The 22,953-nt window shown below is 47.6% G+C and overlaps 1 protein-coding gene and 1 pseudogene across 1 annotated transcript; both read left to right on the top strand.

Moving 5' to 3' along the window:
• The first annotated feature begins 2,652 nt into the window (after positions 1-2,652).
• LOC123828145 lies at positions 2,653-6,786 on the top strand (annotated as a pseudogene).
• A 2,946-nt stretch (positions 6,787-9,732) lies between these two features.
• On the top strand, positions 9,733-12,943 carry LOC123828143 (patr class I histocompatibility antigen, A-2 alpha chain-like). The gene is made up of 8 exons (XM_045852787.1): positions 9,733-9,861; positions 10,101-10,385; positions 10,652-10,927; positions 11,497-11,772; positions 11,870-11,974; positions 12,406-12,438; positions 12,549-12,596; positions 12,754-12,943. The coding sequence occupies exons 1-8, from the start codon at positions 9,765-9,767 to the stop codon at positions 12,756-12,758; spliced, it is 1,125 nt and encodes a 374-aa protein (XP_045708743.1). The 5' UTR covers positions 9,733-9,764; the 3' UTR covers positions 12,759-12,943.
• The last annotated feature ends 10,010 nt before the right edge of the window (positions 12,944-22,953 follow it).

Here is a 22,953-nt window from a genome sequence, read left to right on the forward strand (position 1 = left end):
CCCCTGTGTTCATAGCAGCACTATTTACAATAGCCAAGTGTTGGAAACTGTGTAAGGGCTTACCAGTAAATGAGTGGATTGAAAAATTGTGGTACATTTACACAATGGAATTCTACATAGTCGAAAAGAAGGAATTACTACCTTTTGTGACAGCATTGATGGAACTGGAAACTATTATGCTGAGTGAAATAAACCAACTGGTGAAAGACAAGTACCACATGATCTCACTTGTAAATGGAATCTAATGAACAAAATAAAGTAACAGGCAAAATAGAATCAGAGACATGAAACAGACTGACAGCTCTAAAAGTAGAGGAGGGAGGGGTGAATGGTGGGAGAGGGGGAAGAGATTAATCAAAAAACATATGAGTGACCCATGAACATGGAAAGTGGTGTGGGGATTGACTGTGGGAGTGAGGAGTAGGTTGGGTGGAGGAGGGCAAAAGGGAAAAATTGGGACAACTGCAATAGAATAACAATGAAAAACACCACAGCCCCTGCCCTGATGCATGCAGGCTGACAAATGGCTGCAAAGTGCATCTACCAAAAAAAGATAAAAAGCTATTTAAAAAATTAATGATGGAAAACTTCCCTAACCTGGTGAAGGAAGTAGACATGCATTCCAGAAAGTGCAGAGTCCCAAAGGAGAAGAACCGAAAAAGTCCCACACCGAGACACATCATAATTAAAATGCTGAAGATTAAATTCAAAGAGAGAATTCCTAAAAGATTTTATTTATTTATGTTTCAGAGAAAGAGGAAGGGAGGGAGAAAGAGAGGGACAGAAACAACAGTGTGTGGTTGCCTCTTGCATGTCCCCATCCAGGGACTGGGCCCACAATGCAGGCTCATGCCCTGAGTAGGAATTGAACAGGCAACCTTTTGGTTCATAGGCTGGTGCCCAATCCACTGAGCCACATCAGTCAGGGGAGAAATTTTTTAATTAAATAATTTACTGTTGTTCTATTGCAGTTGTCCCAGTTTCCCCACTTTGCTCTCTTCTGTCAAATATTAATTGACCATAGAGACACTGGTTTGCTTCTGATCCATTGATCTTCATCTGTTTTTCAGGTCTGCAGAGCTGTACATCTGACTAATATAATTCTGTATATCCACTGCAATGGAATAAAAAATATTTTTACAAGAAGATATATACAGCATATATCAAATTCATTATATAGATAGATTAATTTCTTAACTGTCCTTAGTGAAAATGGGGAACAAAAAATAAAATGTCTCCCATGATGACTGGGAAAGTACACAAACACACTCTGCTACATTCCCAAGTACCATGAGCCCAGGAAAGTGACCTGTGAGGGCTGAGTCAGCCTCTTCTTCATGAAACAGCAAGTTCACTTAAGAGAATGAGAGACACAGAAGCTGTGATGACTGAGGTGTGGTGAACTGGAGAACACTCTCTCAAATGAACATGAGCTTCTCCCTCAAGGAGAGTCAACGGGCAGTTGATACCTGAAGCACTTGTCTGGATAGAGTGGAAGGTCTCAGAAGAAAACTAGGATTTTGGAAAACTTGTATCTCACCATGTAAACCAGACTATTATGCTAAGTGAAATAAATTAATGGGTGAAAGAGACATACTATATGATCTCACCAATGATAAGTGGAATCTAATAAACAAAATAAAGTAACTAGCAAATAGAACCAGAGCCAGGGAAACATGGAACAGATTGACAGCTGTAAGAGGCTATCTCTGGTAACAGTAACAAATGTGATGTTTTGATGTTGTGTAATTAAGTACATCAACTCTGGGAGATCTCTATCACCTAATTAGTGAAACGATATATTACTTTTACATAATCACACATTAGTATAAGAGCCATTCAAACAATGTAACAGAACAGGAAATACTTAATGGTGTAGTTTCAGGTTCCACTTTGCAAAGAGCTTTTCAGAAACTACCACTTGTGTGGCTTTAGTGTAGTATCCAAGATGAAAATCCACACTTATCTGAAAAGGTTATTAAAAATGCTCCTCCTACACATTTGTGTGAGGCTGTAGATTTTTTCATATACTGCCACCAAAATAATACATTAAACACAGAAGCAATATGAATATCCAGGGGTCTTATCGTGATACAGACAGTAAATGAGCCTTGCAAAATGTAAAGTGTAAGCAGATCCACTGCTCTCGCTATCTTGTGTATTTAGGAAATACTTATTTTTCATAAAAACAGTATTTCTGTTAAGGTGATAGGTTATTAATATCAATCAAAATGACTAATAATTTTAAACTGTTTTATTTGTTGTATGGTAAATATTAATAGACAAAACACCCATAAACAGAAAAATGGGGGGGGTTCCTCCCTAATTTGTAAGACAATATGGATATTCTGAAAGCAAAATGTTTGAGAGTCGCTGAATAACACAGCACGTGGGCCGGGACTCAGGGAGACAGCGGGACAGAGTTCTCTGTGTAGGAGATGGGGTCCAAGCACAGTCCCGGGTCCCCAGACCTGGTTCCAGGGTCTCAGCCTGAGGACAGAGACTCGCAGGTGGGAGCTCGGTGTTCCGAAGTCCCCTTCTTTCTCTCACAATTACTTCGGGTCCTCCTACCTGGATACTCATGACGCAACACCAGTTCTCACTTCCATTGGATGGCCGAACTCTAGAGCAGCCAATCAGCGTCACTGTATACTGAAACCTATTCTCCTAGACTCGCAGGGTCTGGATAATGGGGCCCCGAGCTCTGCTCCTGCTGCTCTTGGGGGTCCTGACCCTGACCGAGACCTGGGCAGGTGAGTGTGGGTCGGGAGGGATGGCCTCTGCTGGGCAGGAGCGAGGGAACCCGGCAGGAGCGCAGGGCCCGGGGACAGCGTATCTGCAGCACCCTCGGCTCGGACCCCAGACCCTGACTCCCGCCTCGGGCCCGACCCCACCCCCCGCCCTTCCACACCCCTCTGACCCTTTTCTCCGGGTCCCCTGCCCGACTGCGGACCCAGGACTCGCGTCCTCCCTGTCCCCAGGCACCCACACCAGGAGATATTTCAGTACTTTCACGTCCGGACCGGGCCGCGGGAAGTCCCGGTACATCGCGGTCAGCTACGTGGACGACACGGAGTTCGTGCGGTTCGACAGCGACTCCGCGAGTCCCAGGATGGAGCCGCGGGAGCCGTGGATGGAGCTGCCGTGGGTGGAGCAGCTGAAGCCGGACTATTGGGACGACCAGACGGGGGTCTGCAAGTTTACCTCAGAGATGGTCGGAGGGAACCTGAACAACCTGCGCGCCCACTACAACCAGAGCGAGGACGGTGAGCCACGCGCGCCCGGTCCCGGGCAGGATCCCCATCCCCACGAACCGGCCGGGGTGTCTCTGGGACCCAGCTTCACTCCCCAGGCTGCAGGACACGCCCTGACCACAGCACAGACACAGCCCCCAGGGATTTTAATCTGTTTTCACTACTTTTTAGGTTAAGTCACCCTGGTTCTGGGCGGAGCTGCCATCCCGGGCCGGGCTAGGGGTGCGGTTGATCGCAGAGCTGGGCTGACCTCGGGCGGGGTCAGGGTTGCACACCTACTAGGAAATGACCGGCTGCATCGTGGGGTCGGACGGGGACCTCCTTCGCGGGTACAGTCAGTTCGCCTACGACGGCACCAGAATCTGCGCTCCTAGACCACAGCAGACGCGGCCGCCCAGATCACCTGGTGCAAGGTGGTTCAGGTCCCAGATGCTGACTACTGGAGGGAACGCCTGGAGAGGGGCTGCGTGGACTGGCTTCACATTTACCTGGAGAAAGGGAAGGAGATGCTGCTACGTGCAGGTGAGGCAGGCAGATAGTTAGAAACGAGGAAGTTGCGAAGGTTTCTCCAATAAACCCAAAGTATGCTACAGAAAACTAAGCCGGACATCCCGAGTTCCTGAAACTGTTATTTATAGTTACTTCACTCCCCACGAGTAGCTGGACTGGAGGCAGGAGATTGTGAGGCGACAGATGGAAGGAAAATAAAGAAGTCCTGGGAGGCTGGCATCCAGGTAGCTGGCATTTACTCCACCAACGTCCTGGGTTCTGAAAATAGTCTTGGAATACTGTCATAACACCGTAGCGGGGCTTGCCCACTTTGATCCTAAACAACCCATAGTCCACTTTAGTAACATTATAATCTGATTGTAACGAATTAGCATTGCATTTTCCACCACCTGAATGGGCAATCTAGAACTAGGAGTAATTGCATGCTTAGTGGCAGAAAAATTATATCACTCCTAAAGCACACACAGTAGAAAGTAAATTAGGAATAAGGAAGTAAAAACACTTATAAAATTAAAATCCCAATGACAACAGGGATCTTTCCCTGGTCAGGGAGTCTCCTCCCTCCCGTATCCTTTGCAGTGTGTTGTCCTTAAAAGCTTGTTTGCTTCTTGCTGAGCTTTGTTCATGTGATTCGTTCAATTCCTCGTTAATGATCAACAAGAACCTGGTTACCTGTGCCCACCTATGCACACATGTGATGTTTGGAAGTGCGGGCATCACAGAGGAGGGGACCTGTGGGCTGGGGCGGCTTCCTACAAGGAAAGGAGGAAAATGGGACAGTGTCAGAATCCCCCTCCTGCTCGGGAGAAGAAAGAGTCCCCGAGGTCTCCTTATTCTGTGACTCACACATGGGCCCAGGTTTCTCTAAAGAATAATGAGGGACCCAGCCTCTCCCTGAAACACCCCACAGCAGCTCCCTCACACCCTGCAGCACCTGCTGCACCAGGACACTCTCCCTGGTTCTCAGGCTGAGACCTTCTCTAGAGGCCTGACTCTGGCTTTTCTGAGTCATCAGCCTCCCCCTGAGTCTGTGTCTCCCTTAGAGACCTGGACACTCCTATCCTAAGTTCTCACTCTGATTCTGGAAATTTCCAGGAAATAGATTATCCATGTGCCTTGTCCAGGCTGGTGTCTGCGTGTTGCTCTCCCTTCCCCACCCCCACTGTCCTGTCCACTCTCAGGATGGTCACATGAGCACTGCTGGAGTATCCTATGACCATGCAAAGTTCGTGAATTTTCTCACCCTCCCCTCAGACTCTCCAAAGACACACGTGACCCACCACTCCATCTCTGACCATGAGGTCACCCTGAGGTGCTGGGCCCTGGGCTTCTACCCTGCGGACATCACCCTGACCTGGCAGCGTGATGGGGAGGACCTGACCCAGGACATGGAGCTTGTGGACACCAGGCCTGCAGGGGATGGAATCTTCTAGAAGTGGGCAGCTGTGGCCGTGCCCCCTGGAGAAGAGCAGAGATACACATGCCATGTGCAGCACCAGGGGCTGCCTGAGCCCCTGACCCTGAGATGGGGTGAGGAGGGGATGTGGGCACAGAGCCTCTCCTCAGGGTGTCCCTCAGCAGGGTCAGGACTCAGGCCTGAGGTTGACCTCTCACCTTCCCCTCAGACCCCCCTCCTCAGACCACCATCACCATTGTGGGCATCGATGCTGCCCTGGGTCTCCTTGGAGCTGTGGTCACTGGAGCTGTGCTGTGGAGGAGGAAGTGCTCAGGTGGGCAAGGGGTGGGGCTGAGTTTTCTGTCCCCTGGGGTCAAGCCCAGGTGGAAGTGTGCTCTGCCTCCTTAATAGGCATCATGTCCCCACACGGGTGCTTGTCCATCTGGGGCCTATTTGCCAACACTGACTCTTTAGTGAGGCCCATGGGAAAGTGAGGGACAAATTTATCATCTGATGATTCTAGTGATGGGGACTGATCCCACCTGTCAGGTCAGAGGGGAAGGTCCCTGCTGAGAATAGATGTCTAGAAGCACAGTTGGTCCACTCTGCACACGTGTACTCTCCCTGAATTTCCTGATCCTACCCTGGGTGTTCAGACACAGTTCTGGAAACTTCCCTGTGCTTCAGGAGTGTGGGGCTCTTTTAGGGTCATGGCATCCAGCCTTCCCCCTGACTTCTCACAGAACATTTTCTTCCCATAGGCAGAGGCAGGGAGAGCTACACTCAGGCTGCCTGTAAGTCTGGGTGTTGGGGAGGTCACATCTGGGACTCTTGGAAGAGTGTAGGCTGGAGTCTGTGAGGGGGTCTCCCCCACCTGCAACTCTGCTGTTGTGTCTTCCCCAGGCAGGGACAGTGCTCAGGGCTCTGATGTGTCTCTCACAGCTCCTAAGGGTGAGACCCTGAGGGCAGGAAGTGGGGATATTTGGACCAAGGGACACTGCTGGGTTTTGGGGATTCTCAGAGTGAGACACTTTGAGCATATGATGGCTGTGAGAGAATGTGACACTTCTGAGACTGACCTGAATTTGTACATGACAACTTTCTTTCCCAGCATGACAGAGCTGCCGTGCAGGGGACCTGGTGCTAAAACAGTCATTGCAGCCTCCCCTTGCGACTTTAAGGATCCCTGACTGCTGTTTCTCCAACAGGCATTGGAATGTCTTCGTCCTTATCAGTTTCATTGGAGGAGCTGGTCACCAGGCTACCCTCCCCACAGGGACCTGTGTCCTCTCCCCTGGGGACTGTCCTGTGCTAGCAGTGTTGGAGCAAGGCCATCTCCATCCTGGTCATTCCTCGGCTGGGTCATCTTTGTCGCTCCTTTGTCCTTGCTGCTTCAGGAGAACCTTGTCCCTTTAGGACCTGCAATCACAGGAACTTGAGTGTCACCTGGGCCTCATTATGGCTCCAGGACTGTGCTCAGTGAGGGCTTCATGTGGCTGCATCAGCCTGAACTCAGGCCTGGGTCTGTCCTCAGCCCCCATCTTTTGGGTACTTGTGCTCTTTTCTTTTTCTTTTTTTTTTTTTGTAGATATTGTACCTATTCTGGCTTTTTAAAAATAAAGCTATTGGAGCATTTTATGTGGAATGTTAAGGGTGTGTCTTTTTATTAAATGTATTGTAGTGGCATTGGTTAATAGGGTCATGCAAGTTTTAGGTCCACATTTCTATGATACAGAATCTATATGTCTCTCTGTTTGCCAACCACCCAAAGTCAAACCATCTCCCCTCACCAAGTACTAGGCCCCTTCTCCCCCAACCCCCTTCCCTCTGGGAACCACCACACTGCTGTGTGTCCATGAGTTTCAGGTTTATATCCCACTTGTGAGTGACATCATAGGGTTCTTAATTTTTTCTGTCTGACTTTTTCACTTATCATCACATTCTCACAGTCCATCCATGTGGTCACAGATGGCAGTATTCTGTCTTTTCCTATGGCTGAGTAGTGTTTGTGTGTGACTTTTCATCTCATCCTCCTCTGGGTGTCCCCATCTGACAGCAACAGGAGCCATTTTGCCTGTCATTGTCCCCAAGTGGCCAGGGTGGCCCCTGCACTCAGGAATCTGTGGTGTCGAGAGGGGAAGTTTCAGACTCATCCTGCTCTTATCTCCCTGGGCGTGATTGTTCCTCCCACCATTTCCCAGCCTCCTCCAGGGAACCAGGTTCTGGAATCAGCAGAGAGCAGGGGGCCTGTAATGTCTCATCTCAGACACGTTCCTGCTGTGACTCTGCTCTGCTCAGCCACCGTCTCCCCCGGCCTTTCACTCTAGTGGGGGCCCCAGTGCAAACTCAGGGATCACAGAGCAGAGGCCCCTGCAGGTTTAGGGGAGCAGCACCGTGGGGAAGTGCGGGGTCATTGACAGCAGCGTGACTGCAGGTTGTAGTGTTACCACAGCACATCTGGGGCTGAGGCTACATCAATAAAGACACTGTCACTATAATAGGGAGGTGTCTTACAATGATGACTGACTTAATCAGTATTTTTTGAGTACTGGGTAGATGGCACAGCATTTTCATATCTGGAATACAGACAATTCTTGGAGATATTTCGATTTCAGGTCCAGACCACCAAAATAAGTTGAATATTGCAATAAATTAAGTCACATAAATTTTATGGTCTTCCCACATATATAAAAGTTAAGTTGATGCTGTACAGTAGTCCATTAAGTGCTAACAGTGTTATGTCTAAAAAGTAGTGTGCATACCTTCATTAAAATATACTTTATTGTTTAAAAGATGACAACTATCATCTGAGCCTTTAGTGAGTCAATGTGTTTTTGCTGGTGGAAAGCCTTACCTTTAATTATTTTTTATTTCATTTATGTATTTATTTAGGGGAAGGGAGAGAGAACTGAGAGAGAAGGATCATCTATGTGAGAGAAAAACATCTACCAGTTGTCTTTTGCATGCACCCAACCAAAGACCTGGCCTGCAGCCCAGTAATGTGCCCTGAATAGGAATGGAGCAGGCGTCTTTCGGTTTGCTGGACGTGGACCAACCGATCAAGCCACACCAGTCAGGACACCTTCAATTAAAAAGAAACTCAATATTACTATGTCTGAGTTGCTCTTTTGGAGTGTTGTCCCACACATTAGAAGTTTAAGAGTTCAATTCCCTACCAGGGCACAAACCTAGGTTGTGGGTTCGAAACCTGGGCAGGACATATACAGGAGGCAATAATCCATGTTTCTCTCTCACATCAATGCTTTTCTCTCCCTCTCTCTTCCTCTCTCTAAAATCAATTACAAAATGTCCCCAGGTGAGGATTAAAAGATATATTTTGCAGAGATTAAACTGAAGATTAGATCAAGCAGAGGATCAAATCAGCAGTTTGGAAGATAGGAGAGCAGAAAACACCCCATCAGAACACCACCACCACCACCAACAACAACAACAACAACAACAACAACAAAAAAGAATCCAAGAAAATGATAGCGTAAGGAGCCTCTGCACAACTTCAACACACCAGCAGTAGCGTCATGGGGGTGCCTGAAAGAGAAGAGAGAGAGAAAGGAATGGAAGACTGATTTGAAAAACTGATGACTTAAAACTTTCCTAACTCAGCAAAGGAAATAGACATGCAAGTCCAGGAAGCACAAAGTCCCAAACAAGATGAATCCAAAGAGGCCCACACCAAGACACGTCATAATGCATCAGTACAAGAGCCACTGAAGTAATGTAACAGAATAGGAAATACTCAACAGTGTAATTTCAGGTTCCACTTTGCAAAGAGCTTTTCAGGAACTACCACTTGTGTGGCTTTAGAGTACGATCAAAGATGAATATCCACACTTACCTGAAAAGGTTATTAAAAATGCTACTTCTACATATTTGCGTGAAGCTGTATATTTCTTCACATACTGCCACCAAAATACAAGATTAAATGCAGAAATATGAAAATCCAGCAGACTTCTAATTTTACAGACAAGCACTGAGACTTGCAAAAATGTAAAATGGAAGCAGATCCACTGTTCTCACTACCTTGTATATTTGGGGAATAGTTATTTTTCATAAAAAAAAATTTCTGTTAGCATGGCCTAGGTTATTAAGATTATTCTAAATGAATTAAGAATTTCTTCAAAGCATTTTATCCTTTGTAAGGTAAATATTGATAGCTATAACTCACTCAAACAAAATTATTTGGGGGGTCGTCCCTATTTTGTAAGACTATAGTTGTTCTGAATCCAAAATGTTTGAGAGTCACTGAATAAAACAGTCCGTGGGTGAGACTCAGAGACAGAGAGACAGAGACCTCTCTGTGCGGGGGGGGGGGGGGTCGGGGGAGGAGAGGAGTATCAGGTCCCCAGGCCTGGCTCCAAGGTCTCAGCCTGAGGCCTGAGTTTGAGATGGGAAGGCTCAGTGTTAGGGAAACCCCTTCTCTCCCAGATTTTCCATTCTCCACCCAGTTTCACTTTTCCTCCTCCACAACCTACGTCGGGTTCTTCGCCTGGATACTCATGACGCAACCTTAAGTCTCATTACCATTGGGCACGTGAACTCCAGACAAGCCAATCAGCGTCACCGCACCTTGGTCCCGGGTTACCCGAATGCATTCTCCTCAGACTGTCAGGGTCTGGGTCATGGGCCCCAGAGCCCTGCTCCTGCTGCTCTCGGAGGCCCTGGCTCTCATCGAGACCTGGGCGGGTGAGCGTGGGGTTGGGAGGGAACAGCCTCTGCGGGGCGGGAGCCAGGAGACCTGCCAGAGGCTCAGGAGCCGAGGAAGGTGTGTCTGCAGCACCCCTGGCCCGGCTCGCAGACCTCCGCCTCGGCCCCGCCCCCTCCTCTCAACCACCGCCCTCTTGCCCATTCCCTGGGATGAAAATCCAGTGGACTTTCTTATCCACCCGACCACCAACCCAGGACGCGCGTCCTCCCCTTCCCAGGCGTCCACGATGTGAGGATTTTTAGCACGTCCGTGTACGGCCCGGGCCGCGGGAAGAACCGGTACATCGTCGTGGGCTACGTGGACGACACGGAGATCTTGCGGTTCGACAGCGACGCCGCGAGGCCGAGGCTGGAGCCGCGGGTGCCCTGGATGGAACAGCCGTGGGTGGAGCAGGAGCACCCACATTTTTGGGACGAGAAGACGCGGGTCTGCAAGTACAACCAACAGACTTTCGGAGAGAACCTGAACAACCTGCGCCACTACTACAACCGTAGCGAGGAGGGTGAGCCACATGGGACTGGAGAGCTGGGAAGGACCCCCATATCCCCACGGACGGGCCGGGGTCGCCCCGAGTCTCTGGTCCCAGCGTCACCCCGAGGCTGCTGGATTCCCCCCAACCCTCACCTTGCGAGTAGCGCGCGGGAACTTTGAGTCAGTTTCATTTTCAGTTCAGGTTTAACCACCGCGGGTCTGGGAAGGGTTAGGTCCGGGCAGCCTCTCCTCGGGGCGGGGCTAAGAGGGCGGGGCTGACCTTGCGGGCGGGGTCAGGGTCTCACACCTACCAGGAATTGAGTGGCTGCGTCTTGGAGTCCGACTCGAGGTTCTTGCGGGGGTTCAGTCAGTTCGCCTACGACGGCACCGACTACCTCACGCTGAACGAGGACCTGCGCTCCTGGACCGCCGCGGACGCAGCTGCTCGGATCACCTGGCGCAAATTGGTGCAAGTTCCTGATGTGGAGCGACGGAGGCTCGCCATTGGAGATTCGTGCGAGCGCTGGCTCCGCCTGTTCCTGGAGAACGGGAAGGAGACGCTGCTCCGAGCAGGTACTGGGACGGGATCCTCCCCGAGGAAGGGATCTGTATGCTGTATGCTGGGGTGGAAGGAGAGAAGGAAAATGGGGCAGTGTCAGAATTCCCCTCCTGCCCGGGAGAGAGAAGCGTCCCCTAAGTCTCCTTATATGTGATTCACCTGCAGACCCATCTTTTTCTAAAGGAAAATAAGGGACTCAGTCTCTCCCTCAAACACCCCACAACGGTTCTCTCACACCCTGCAGACCCTCCAGCGTACCAGGACGCTCTCGCTCATTCTCAGTTTGAGACCATCTCTACACGCCTGTCTCTGGCTTTTCTGAGTCATCAACCTCCACCTGAGTCTGTGTCTCCCCTTAGAGAACTGGACACTTCCACTCCAGGTTCTCACCCTCATTCTGGAACTTTCCAAGAAACAGGACATTATCCAAGATGCCTGTCTGGATTATCCAGGATGCTGTCTGGGTGGTGCACTCCCTTCCCCCACCCCAGCTGTCCTGTCCACTCTCAGGATGGTCACAAGAGCACTGCTGGAGTGTCCCACAATCATGCAAAGTTCCTGAATTTTCTCACCCTCCCTTCAGACCCTCCAAAGACACACGTGACCCACCACTCCATCTCTGACCATGAGGTCACCCTGAGGTGCTGGGCCCTGGGCTTCTACCCTGCTGACATCACCCTGACCTGGCAGCGTGATGGGGAGGACCTGACCCAGGACATGGAGCTTGTGGAGACCAGGCCTGCTGGGGACGGGACCTTCCAGAAGTGGGCAGCTGTGGCCGTGCCCCCTGGAGAGGAGCAGAGATACACATGCCATGTGCAGCACCAGGGGCTGCCTGAGCCCCTGACCCTGAGATCGGGTGAGGAGGGGGCGTGGGCACAGAGCCTCTCCTCAGGGTGTCCCTGAGCAGGGTCAAGATTTAGGCCTGAGGTTGGCCTCTCACCTTTCCCTCACAGAACCCCCTCCTCAGACCACCATCACCATTGTGGGCATCATTGCTGCCCTGGGTCTCCTTGGAGCTGTGGTCACTGCAGCTGTGCTGTGGAGGAGGAAGTGCTCAGGTGGGCAAGGGGTGGGGCTGAGTTTCCTGTCCCCCTGGGGATCAAGTTGAGGTAGAAGTGAGTTCTGCCTCATTAATAGGCATCTTGTCATCACATGGGTGATGTCCATCTGCGGCCTATTTCCTAACACTGACTCTTTAGTGAGGCCCGTGGGAAAGTGAGGGACACATTTATCACCTGATGGTTCTAGTGATGGGGACTGATTCCCAGCTGTCCCAGGTCAGAGGCAGAGGTCCCTGATGTGGACAGATGTGCAGATGGGAGGCTGGTCCAGTCTGTGCACATGTACTTTCCCCATATTTCCTGATTCTACCCTGGGTGTTCAGTCACAGTTGTGGAACCTTCCTCGTGCTTCAGGAGTGTGGGGCTTCTTCAGGGTCATGGGACCCAGCCTTCTCCCTGACTTCTCACAGAATGTTTTCTTCCCACAGGCAGAGGCAGGAAGAGCTGCACTCAGGTTGCCTGTAAGTCTGGATGTTAGGGAAGTGACATCTGGGACCCTTGGGAGAGTGTAAGGTAGAGTCTGTGAGGGGGGGGTCCCCCACCCATAACTCTGCTGTTGTGTCTTCCCCAGGCAGCGACAGTGCCGAGGGCTCTGATGTGTCTCTCACAGCTAATAATGGTGAGACCCTGAGGGCAGGAAGTGGCGGGTATTGGGACCAAGGAACACAACTGGGCTTGGGGACTCTCAATGTGACACAATCTGAGTATGTGGTGGGATGTGGGAGAATGTGACACTTGTGAGACTGACCTGAATTTTTTCATAACTTTCTTTCCAGTGTGATGGAACTGCCTTGTAGGCGACTTGGTTTAAAGTAGTCATTGCAGCCTCATCTTTGGAGTTTAAGGATCTCTGACTGCTGTTTGTGCAACCGGCATTGGAACCTATCTGCATTATATTAAAATTTGCAATATGTTTATATGTATAAATTAAACAGAAGTGATTTAGATTAAAGGCTGGAAGGGGTATGGTACCTGGTAGGTGTTTTTGTAACTACACCTTCACCATATTAAGGTGTTCTACCACATTTTGCTGTGATGAGGAGCAAAATATGGCTTTGGCCCCCATTTTCAAGGAAAAAATTATTTTATTTTATTATTACTTTTATAGATTTTAACTATTTATTTTTAAACAAAGTGAAAGGATTGGAGAAAGAGAGGGAAACACCAATCTGTGGTTGCCTCCCATGAAACCCTCCACCAGGGGCCAGGCCCAAACCCCAGGCATGTGCCCTGACTGGTAATCAAACCAGCGACTCTCTGGTTTGCAGACTGTCAATCAACCATTCAGCTGCACCCACTAGGGCTTAGTTTATTTTTTAATTAATTAATTTATATTTATATACTTGTTATTTGCATTATAAAGGAATTTCGTGTTTATTTTTAACACATTATTGTACAAGAAATTTTATATACCAATAACAAATTTATGATATGTATTCATCATAGAAGACCAAGAACTCTTCGTCAATGTCAATGATGCAGAATTAGTACTACCCCTGTAAAATGTGCATCCTTATTTTCCCCTCAAATATTTGGGCCAGAAGTGCGAATTATGTACAGCAAAACAAGGTAAGTAACTTCAAGTTCAGAAACTTACAATGAGGCATGGAGACAACCTGAGTGGGACAGAATGAGTGCCCTGTGTGCAGGGGATGCACAGCTCCCCAGTGATGTTCCCTGTGACCACCTGTGCTCTGTGTGCAATTCAGGGTTTCCTCCTGCACATCGAATGTGACCTTGTAGAGCCTCTGGCCATGGCTGGTTGAGTCCCCTGATTCTAACTGAGTGCTGCCATGTTGCCTATGAGGCACCGCTAACTTCCAGGCCCCCCTCTAGTAGACCTCAGGGGTGTCTGTGTGGGGTCAGAGAGCTGACCAAGCAGAAGGTGAGAACACCTGATTAAAGTAAGAGCTGTTCCAGAGTCCATTGTCCTTAATCCACTGCAGACACTGTTCTCATTCTGTGGATGCTGAGTCCTGGAAGGTCATGACCAAGGAGCTGATGTCCTTAATGGCTTCTTCTGAGAGTTCCTCCTCAAGAGAGAGCCCTCGGGCTACAGGATCATTGTGGCTGCTGGGCTGAGAACAGAATCAGGAGACAAGGGACCAGTGAGGCAGGAGGGAAAGGTGTGGGGAAGCTCCCATGGGTCCAGGCTGCAGGTGCTGGGTGTTCTGATGGAGCTATGAGTGGTGGAAACAGTGGGAAGGGACTGGACACTGAATGCATTGGGAAGATGAATCCTTCACAACATTTCCTAAGGATTCAATCTGGGGTGTGGGAAAGGAGTCAAGGGGGACACCCCACCTTTGTTCTGTGCCAGCAGAAAAGCAGGGTTAGTATAAGCAGAAAGTGGGAAGACTCTGGCAGGAGCGTGTTTGGTAGAGGGGTGGGTTTTTCAAAAATTCAGATGAAGAGAAGGTCAAGTTGAGACATCTGTTAGAACCACCAGTGAGGTGTCAGGTTGGACAGATGAGTGTGGGGACCTTGAGGAGAAATGTCTGGGCTGGAGACATAGACTTGGAGCTGATGCTATGAAAATAACATTTAAAGTTATGAGCATGGATGAGGCCACCAAGGGAGCCAGGATTGTGGAAGAAGAAAGAACAAGGACTGGACACTGAACCACCTGTCCCGACAGTGGTGACATTCACCTTGGTGACTCACCCAGCATGGTAACGGCCATGTTTCCCCGTCATACAGTCACCATTTGGTGTTTGTCATTCACTTGTAACTTACAGGGAGATATTCTGAGATTGTCCTGCTGTGCTCTTCACCACTTCTACACTCACCCTCCTTAGCTCCCCTCATAACTTCCACCCAAGTCAGCGAAAATATGGTGGTTGTACTGTATCAGCCCTGGACATTTCTTAGTAGGGTGTAGAGTACAGCACAGGAACAGGAAAAGTAGGCAGTAATATTGTTGTGACTATATATTGTGTCAGATGGTTACTAAATATAATGGGGAGATTATTTAATAAGATGTATATATGTTTAATCACTCTGTTTTATACCTGGAACTAATACAATATTGTATGTTAAGTGTAACTTAACTGAAAATTTGTTTTAAATTAACTCATGGACACAGACAACAGTGTGGAAATTGCCTAGGGGTGGGGGTGGAATGTGGGGAGAGGGTAAATGGTGATGGAAAAAAAATAAAGCAAAAATAATGAAATAATTGTTTTAGGTTAAAAAAAAAGTGCTAAGTTGACTAGTATGAGGTACTTGGGGACAGAGTTTGGACAAGAGTAGGAGCTGAAGGAAAGGGCCCAGCGAGAAACACCATGATGAGAGCTCCTGGCCCAGATGTCCCTGCACCCCAGTGGCATGTGACTCTAAGCTCAGCTTCTCCCCAGACACAGGGGACACTTTCTCTGCCTCCTGCCCACTGCTCCTGAGGGCGTCTCAGTAAAGGTGACCTCTATCCTGTCACCAGATGTGTCTGAGGGTGATCTGCATGGGACAAGTTTGCTCTAAGTCAGAGACACCCAGGGTCCCCATGCACACGGTGTCCCTGACATGAGAAGTGACCAATTGTGGCATCTCTGTGGGGAGGTCAGGACCACGTGTTCTGTCCCTGTAACGGGTCAGGAGCCACCCTGCCTGATGGGTCCCTGCAGAGAGCTGTGGAGCACAGACCAGCCAGGTGAGGGCTGCCTTGCATCCACTCTCAGGGCAGAACAGGGAGGGGTCAACCCAGGAGGGATTGGGACCTGTGGGTGGGCAGTGCCCTGGGTGGGGCTATGCTGAGCCTGCCTGGTCCTGAGCTGCCCCTCCTGCCTGGGCTGGGCAGGTGGGAGGTGGGGAAGTGCTGGGGGTGTTTCAGGTGGGGCCAGACTCAGGAGGGTCCCTGCAGGTCCCTGTGCCCAGGAGTCCCCATTAGTGAGAGAAAGGGTTCCTGTCCTTTAGGAACCTGACCCAGCCTTGTATGTCTATGGATTTAGGGTCGGGTGTGAGGACAGGAGTGTGAATTGCCATGCAGTATTCGGTTATGACTTAAAAATCCCGGATCATGAAATGGGATCCAATGACAGACACACATGCAGCTACAGACAGAAGGACACAGAGAAGTGTCTGCTCTTCAGTGACCCCACACACACACTTGTCCTGTTTCAAATCCCCCTTCAAGAGGTGCCAGCCTCTCAGGAAGTTCTGCTGGGATATCGTCACCCTCCCATATGGTTACTGCGTGTGAGTGTCACTCACATTTCTCTCTCTCATTGAATGGGAATTCCTCTCTTACCCCTCATAACCTGAGGCAGCAGGGAAGGAGAAAGAATTTGGTGTGAGATGAAGTCTCATTACTTTCCAAGTCTGCCAGAATGGGTGCATGTGGTAAAAAGAATTAAATATGACATTTAAAAAAGTAAAGTTATGAATAAGAGAATACCTTCTGCAGTAATTAAACAGTGTGCTTCATATTTGGAAATATCAATGTTTCTCTCTCCCTCTCTCCCTGAAATCAATGAAAAAAAAATGTCCTACAGTGAGGATTAACAAAAAGGAGAGGAAAATTTATTTAAGGAAGTAGCACCAAACTCCGAGTAACAGGTGAATTGATCCCCCAATGCCTCTAGGGTGTGGGTTGTAGAGGCCACTAAGGAACTCAGGCTCCAGGTCTCCATTGATTGATCAGTGCTAGGATTCAGGGAAGGTGACCATTGTATCTGGTCCTGTGTCAGCAATGAGGCTGCTCTGTCTGCTTTCCCAAGTTCATTCCATGACTCACCCCAGAGTCTAAATCTCCATGAGTACATATCTAAGCACATCAGATATTCAACCACTTTCCTCTCTACAGACACCTGTCCTCAGGCCTTGGTGCTGCCACACGTGGGCTGGGTCCCTGCATACCAGGAGCTAGACAGACACCCTGGATGTCTGTCACCTCACCCCAGGCAGCCCTGGCCTCTCCTGTTCTGGCTCCCCTGTCACCTGGATCCCACAGGTTCTTTTTTTGTTTACTCCCTCATTTTTTCCACTTTGTCTGGTAGTATTTCCCAAAGAGAATGTGATGAGTTAACTATTAAAACTCTAAATACATGAAGAAACTGTAGGCCATCCTAGCCATTATTCACATCTTGATGGGATATAGAACTCTGTGTTGGAAATAATTTTTTTCTGCAGAATGTGGGAGACATTGTAACAACATCTTCTAGTCTCCAGGCCCATATTTACTGCCTCTTGAGTTTTTCCAAATTGATATTTCCAATTATGAATGTTTCAAGGTCCCTCCCACCTTCTTTCTGAAATTCCACTGTGATGTGTCATGGTGTGGGTCTGTTTTTATCTGCTGTAGTAAGAATTTGATCAGGCCATTCAAAATATAATTTGTTATCTGTAAACTTTGAGAAATATTCCTGAAAATGTTAAAATTCATTTCATACTCCTCATTATTTTTAGACAGATATTGTAAACTTGTTGGGATCCCTTGACTGACAGACCAAGAGGTCTTTTTTCCAGCTTCCCCACACTTTTCCAATTGTGGAGAGAACAATTGGAGTAGGAGAACAACATGAATCTTCCAGTTTGTCTACTGAATTATTCATTCTATGATGATATTTTTAATTTCCAAGAGATCTTTCCTGTTGTATGACTGTGCATAATTGTTCTGTTTCAGATGCCATTATCTTTTTCATCTTTCAGATTAGATGGAGACCAGTGGAAGGGGACCCATAGGTCTCCTGGTTATCCGCTTCTGTAATATCAGAAAACTTTCCCTCACAGCACTGGGTCATGATTACATTTGTCTGGGTCATTTCTGCTAATGACCCATCTCCCCCATGACAGTGCCAGAATCACAGAGCCAGGGTCCTATCCCTACTCTCCATTCTGTCTCCCGATCCTAATTAATCCTGATACAGTGGAGGCCTTGAAATCCATGGTGGATCACCAACCTGATCGAGGTTTCGACAACTAAGTTACACTGACCCTCAGTGTCCTCCTGAGCTGAGCCTAGCAGCCTCCTATCATAGAAAATTCTGGAACATTGCAAAACTTCATTTGCATGGAGTGCAGAGTCACAGCAAGGCAGGATAGTAAGAATCTAGGAAAATTTCTGGGCAAGTGGAATGGGGAACTGGAGACCATAACATTAAAGTCAGACTTCTGGCCAAGATGTAGGCATAGGTAGATACCATGTGCCTCCTTGCACAATCCAAAAACACACAACAGCACAACTGATTTAAAAACAAAAAACAACCAGAACTGCCAGAAAATCAAACTGTATGGAAGTCTGATGACCAAGGAGTTAAGGAAGAAATATTCATTTAGTGCAGCCGGAGGGGTAGAGATGGGCAGCCGGGGTGGAGAGGACTTGTGGCAAGGTGGTGGCTGGAGGACTGGGGCGGGCAGTGGCTGTCAGAACAGGCAGTCCCACATCTGCGTGTGGATAAACAGGGAGGAACACCTGGAGAACAAGACAGACTGCCCAACCCAGGGTTCCAGTACAGGGAAATAAAGCCTCAAACCTCTGATTGAAAACACCTGTGGGGGTTGAGACAGCAGTGAGAGAAAATCCCAGGAGAGTTCTCCTGGAGAGACCCACTGGGTCCTAGAATGTACACAGACCAACCCATGTGGGAATCAGTACCAGTAGGGCCCAATTTGCTTGTGAGTAGCAGAGAAGTGACTGAAAAGTGGCAGAGAGCAGAGCAAGCGACAGCATTTCCTCTCAGATCCCTCCCCCACATACAACACCACAATGCAATGACATGTGGTTGTCCCACCCTGGCAAATACCTAAGGCTCCACTCCTTACTGCCTAACAGTCAGGCTGAGACAACAAAAAAATTGCCCAAATGAAAGAACAGATCAAGACTCCAGAAAAAATACAACTAAACAATGAAGAGATAGCCAACCTATCAGATGCACAGTTGAAAACACTGGTGATCAGGATGCTCACAGAATTGGTTGAGTATAGTCACAAAAGAGAGGAAAAAGTGAAGGCTATGCAAAGTCAAATAAAGGAAAATGTACAGGGAGCCAAGAGTGATGGGAAGGAAACCAGGACTGAAGTCAAAAGTTTAGACCAGAAGGAAGAAATAAACAGTCAACCAGAACAGAATGAAGAAACAATTTTTTAAAAAGAGGAGAGGATTAGGAACCACTGAGACAACTTTAAATGTTCCAACATCCAAATCATAGGGGTGCCAGAAGGAGAAGAGGAAGAGGAAGAAATTGAAAACTTATTTGAAAAAAAATGGAGAACTTCACTAATCTGTCAAAGGAAATAGACTTCCAGGAAGTCCAGGAACCACAGAAAGTCCCAAAAGAGTTGGACCCAAGGAACCACACACCAAGGCACATCATAATTACATTACCCAAAATTAAAGATAAGGAGAGAATCTTAAAAGCAGTAAGAGAAAATGAGACAGTAACCTACAAAGGGGTTCTCATAAGACTGATTTCTCAATCAGTCTGATATCCCATTAGCTGATTTCTCAACAGAAACCTTGCAGGCAAGAAGGGGCTGGGAAGAAGTATTCAAAGTCATGAAAGGCAAGGACCTACATCCAAGGCTACTCTATCCAGCAAAGCTATCATTTAAAATGGAAGGACAGACAATGCTTCCCAGATAAGGTCAAGTTAAAAGAGCTCATCATCACCAAGCCCTTATTATATGAAATGTTAAGGGGACTAATCTAAGAAAAAGAAAATGATCAAAATTATGAACAGTAAAATGACAACAAACTCACAACTATCAGCAACAAAACCTAAAAAAAAATACCAAAACCAAAACACGAACTAAGCAAACAACTAGAACAGGAACAGAATCATAGAAATGGAGATTCCCATGGAGAGTTATCAGTGGGAGGTGGAGGGAAGAGAATGGGGGAAAGGTACAGGGAATAAGTAGCATAAATGGTAGGTACAAAATAGATAGGGGGAGGCTAAGAATAGTATGAGAAATGGAGAAGCCTAAGAACTTACATGTATGATCCATGAATAGGAGCTAAGGAGGGGGTGGGATGTGGGTGGAATGGGGGGGTGCAGGGCAGGGAAGAATACTGGGGGGGAGGGGAATGGGACAACTGTAATAGCACAATCAATAAAAGTATTTTTATAAAAAGAACATTAAAGTCAGTCAAAGAGTCTGAATAACTTACAGCATGCTGGTGAATCGAAAGACCTTATCTCTCCTAACCAATGACATGTGACAACAAATGGTTTTACCCATCTTCCTCCCTAAACAAAGAATAAATAGATTAAATCACCCTGGTTGGGGGAAACTAAACAACAGAGACCAAATTAATGCTATTTATGCTAGATGAACCCAAGGACAGATGAAGTCAGGGAGGGGAACAAATAAAACAAAGAAGAAAAAAAAACAAAAAAAACAAAAAGCGTTGCAGCTGGACAGACCAAAGATAAAAGTAACACAGTGAACTGACTAGAGAATAATCCCAATCCCCTCTATGTACTGATTTTGATGCAGCAACATATTAAAAACACTCCTAAAAGCTGATGAATATTCTGCTGACACCCTCCCCTATATTTCTTGCCCATGGAAGAGAGATAAAAACCCTCCAGGCAGAGACCTGGGGCAGCTCCCTCTAGAGCTCACCCACACCCCCATGTCAGACATGAACTTCTTTCTGTCCTTCTGAGCTCTAAGGTGCCCTTGGTATTATCAGCCAGGGGAGCAGAGGGCAGTGGCAGCTTGTCTCAGGCTTATCCCCCATCCTGACTTTAAGGTCCCCTTTTCCCCTGACCCTCCAGGGAGCTGTCTGTAGCCCCACCTTGGCTCTTTCCTTTTGTAACATTCCCAGGAACCAGAGCAGCCCCACCTAGGCTCTCTCCAGTTACTTCTTCTACCCTAAGTCCTGCCTTAGCATCACTGTCCCCCGCTTTAATAAATATACTTTCAAAATCCCCTGGACTCAGGTTCTGGAATATTTTCCAGAGGAAGTCAAGCACCCACACACTACACACCACAAACCACAGGCTGGCCTGAGGCAGAACCGCTCAGGCCCAGGTCTGTCTGGTGACAACAGCTGGGAAGGAACGCAGGAAAGTGGGTCATCGGGGCTGTGAGAGAAAATACCCTACTCTTACTGAAGCTCCTCCACCCCGAAACTCTCTGAATCTCATTTCTTCTGCTCCCACAAAGATCCTACACCAAGTGTCTCATGAGTTTGCTCTGAAGATTACACTTGACCCTCTGGTAGATCAATGATGTCACTGCCTAAAACAGGTTAAGCCATCCTCTGTCCATAGTCACCACCATTCTGTTGACTGGAGCATTTAGAGACATTTCATCCTTTCACTTTTACGAAACCACAATACAAGAAACCTCCTTGAATAAACTTTTTGAGGACATGTGTGATTATCTTCTTAGGATAAACTCTTAAAAGAACATTTTCTGTGTCCAAATGTAATCACATTGAAATCGCTGAGACCTTTTACAAAAGCATCCTTCAGGAATTTGTCCCATTTTTCAGTCCCTTCAACCTTCACAACAGAATGTGTTCCCCACCCTTGGGCTGAAAGGCTCACCATTTTCTTTCATCTTTGCCAAACAGACAGATGGTTGGACATTCGTGCTCTCACAGAACATCAGCATCAGACAGGAGCATCCCCAGACCACGGAGAAGTGAGACAAAACATCACCACACTACGTGTTGTCTCAGCACAGACAGAAATGAGACATGGTGCGGCTCACACACTACCAAGCAGCTCCCAGGCCAGCCAACAGAAGGGGAGGCAGGTCTTTCTTATCCCCTCTCACCCTCGCTCCTGTCTGCCACATCCCTAGGTATTTCCTGAGATGCCCAGTCACAGACTTGCCCCCACCTGGCGACACCAATCTAGAGGGGCCCCTGAGCCCATAGATCCTCCCGAGATCTCCGTCCAGAGCCCATGTCTGGGGTACATCCTGTCTCACCCCGTCCTGAAGCCGCCCTGGTCGCACTCCCCCTCACAGCAGGGAGGCACACAGCCCACTGTCTGCCCCAGAGGCTCCTGGAGTCTTTGGCGGAAGAACACTGACACACGTTACCTTCCTCTGCCAACATTTTTAGGCGTCTTTGAGTTTGGTTGTGGGCATCAGTTTGTATCTCCTGAGTGTGTGGTTCACATAGGAGAGTTCTGTGTTTTCCTTTATGGCTTTTCATCTTTTGTTCTTGCTTAGAGAATTTTTCATTCCACAATTGTAAAAACTTCATATATATTTTCATCTAGGGAAGAGGCATCCAAGGGTGAAGGGAAATAGAATTGCAGAATTCTGGGGGAAATTGGGTGAAGACTTATTGGTAAAGAATTCTACCTTGGAATTCTAATGTTTACATCTTCCTCTTTACAAGTCTTTAATTACGTCTGGGGCCTACAGGAATGTGGTACATGTTGTGCTCACATATATTTATTTTTTGAGTTGATACAGACATGTGTGCCTGCTGATGTCTCCAGGTTCACAAAAATGACACCAAGGGTCCCAAAGTGATGTGCACAAGGACCAGCTCCAGTGAGGAGCATTTTTGATCATTTACAACCTTAAGGTGTTACATCACATTTTGGTTAATATCTGCACACCATACTTGTAAGTGGATATTAAATAATGTTTCTTGGGTATGCTGTATTTTGAGGATATATCAAAGACCCTCACAGACTAATGAAGTCAGCAGACTTGTATTGAAATTAATATAATATTGTTCATTAACTGTAACTGAAAAATAAAAAAAATTAAAAAGGAGATAAGTATGTCCTGAATTCATAATACAAATTGATTAATTTCTTAACTGTTCTTAATAAAAATAGAGAATAAAAACATAAAATATCTCCTATGACAACTTGGAAACCACACAAACACCCTTCTGTTACATTCCCAAGTACTGTGAGTCCAGGAAAGTGACCTGTAAGGGCTGAGCCAGCCTCTTCTTCACAGAACAGCAAGTTCACTTAAGAGAATGAGAGACACAGAACCTGTGATGACTGAGGTGTGGTGAACTGGCGAACACTCTCTCAAAATGAACATGAGCTTCT

This window comes from Phyllostomus hastatus, unplaced genomic scaffold (assembly GCF_019186645.2).
Source record: "Phyllostomus hastatus isolate PE091 unplaced genomic scaffold, TTU_PhHast_1.1 phas_contig_965, whole genome shotgun sequence".
Lineage (NCBI taxonomy): Eukaryota > Metazoa > Chordata > Mammalia > Chiroptera > Phyllostomidae > Phyllostomus > Phyllostomus hastatus.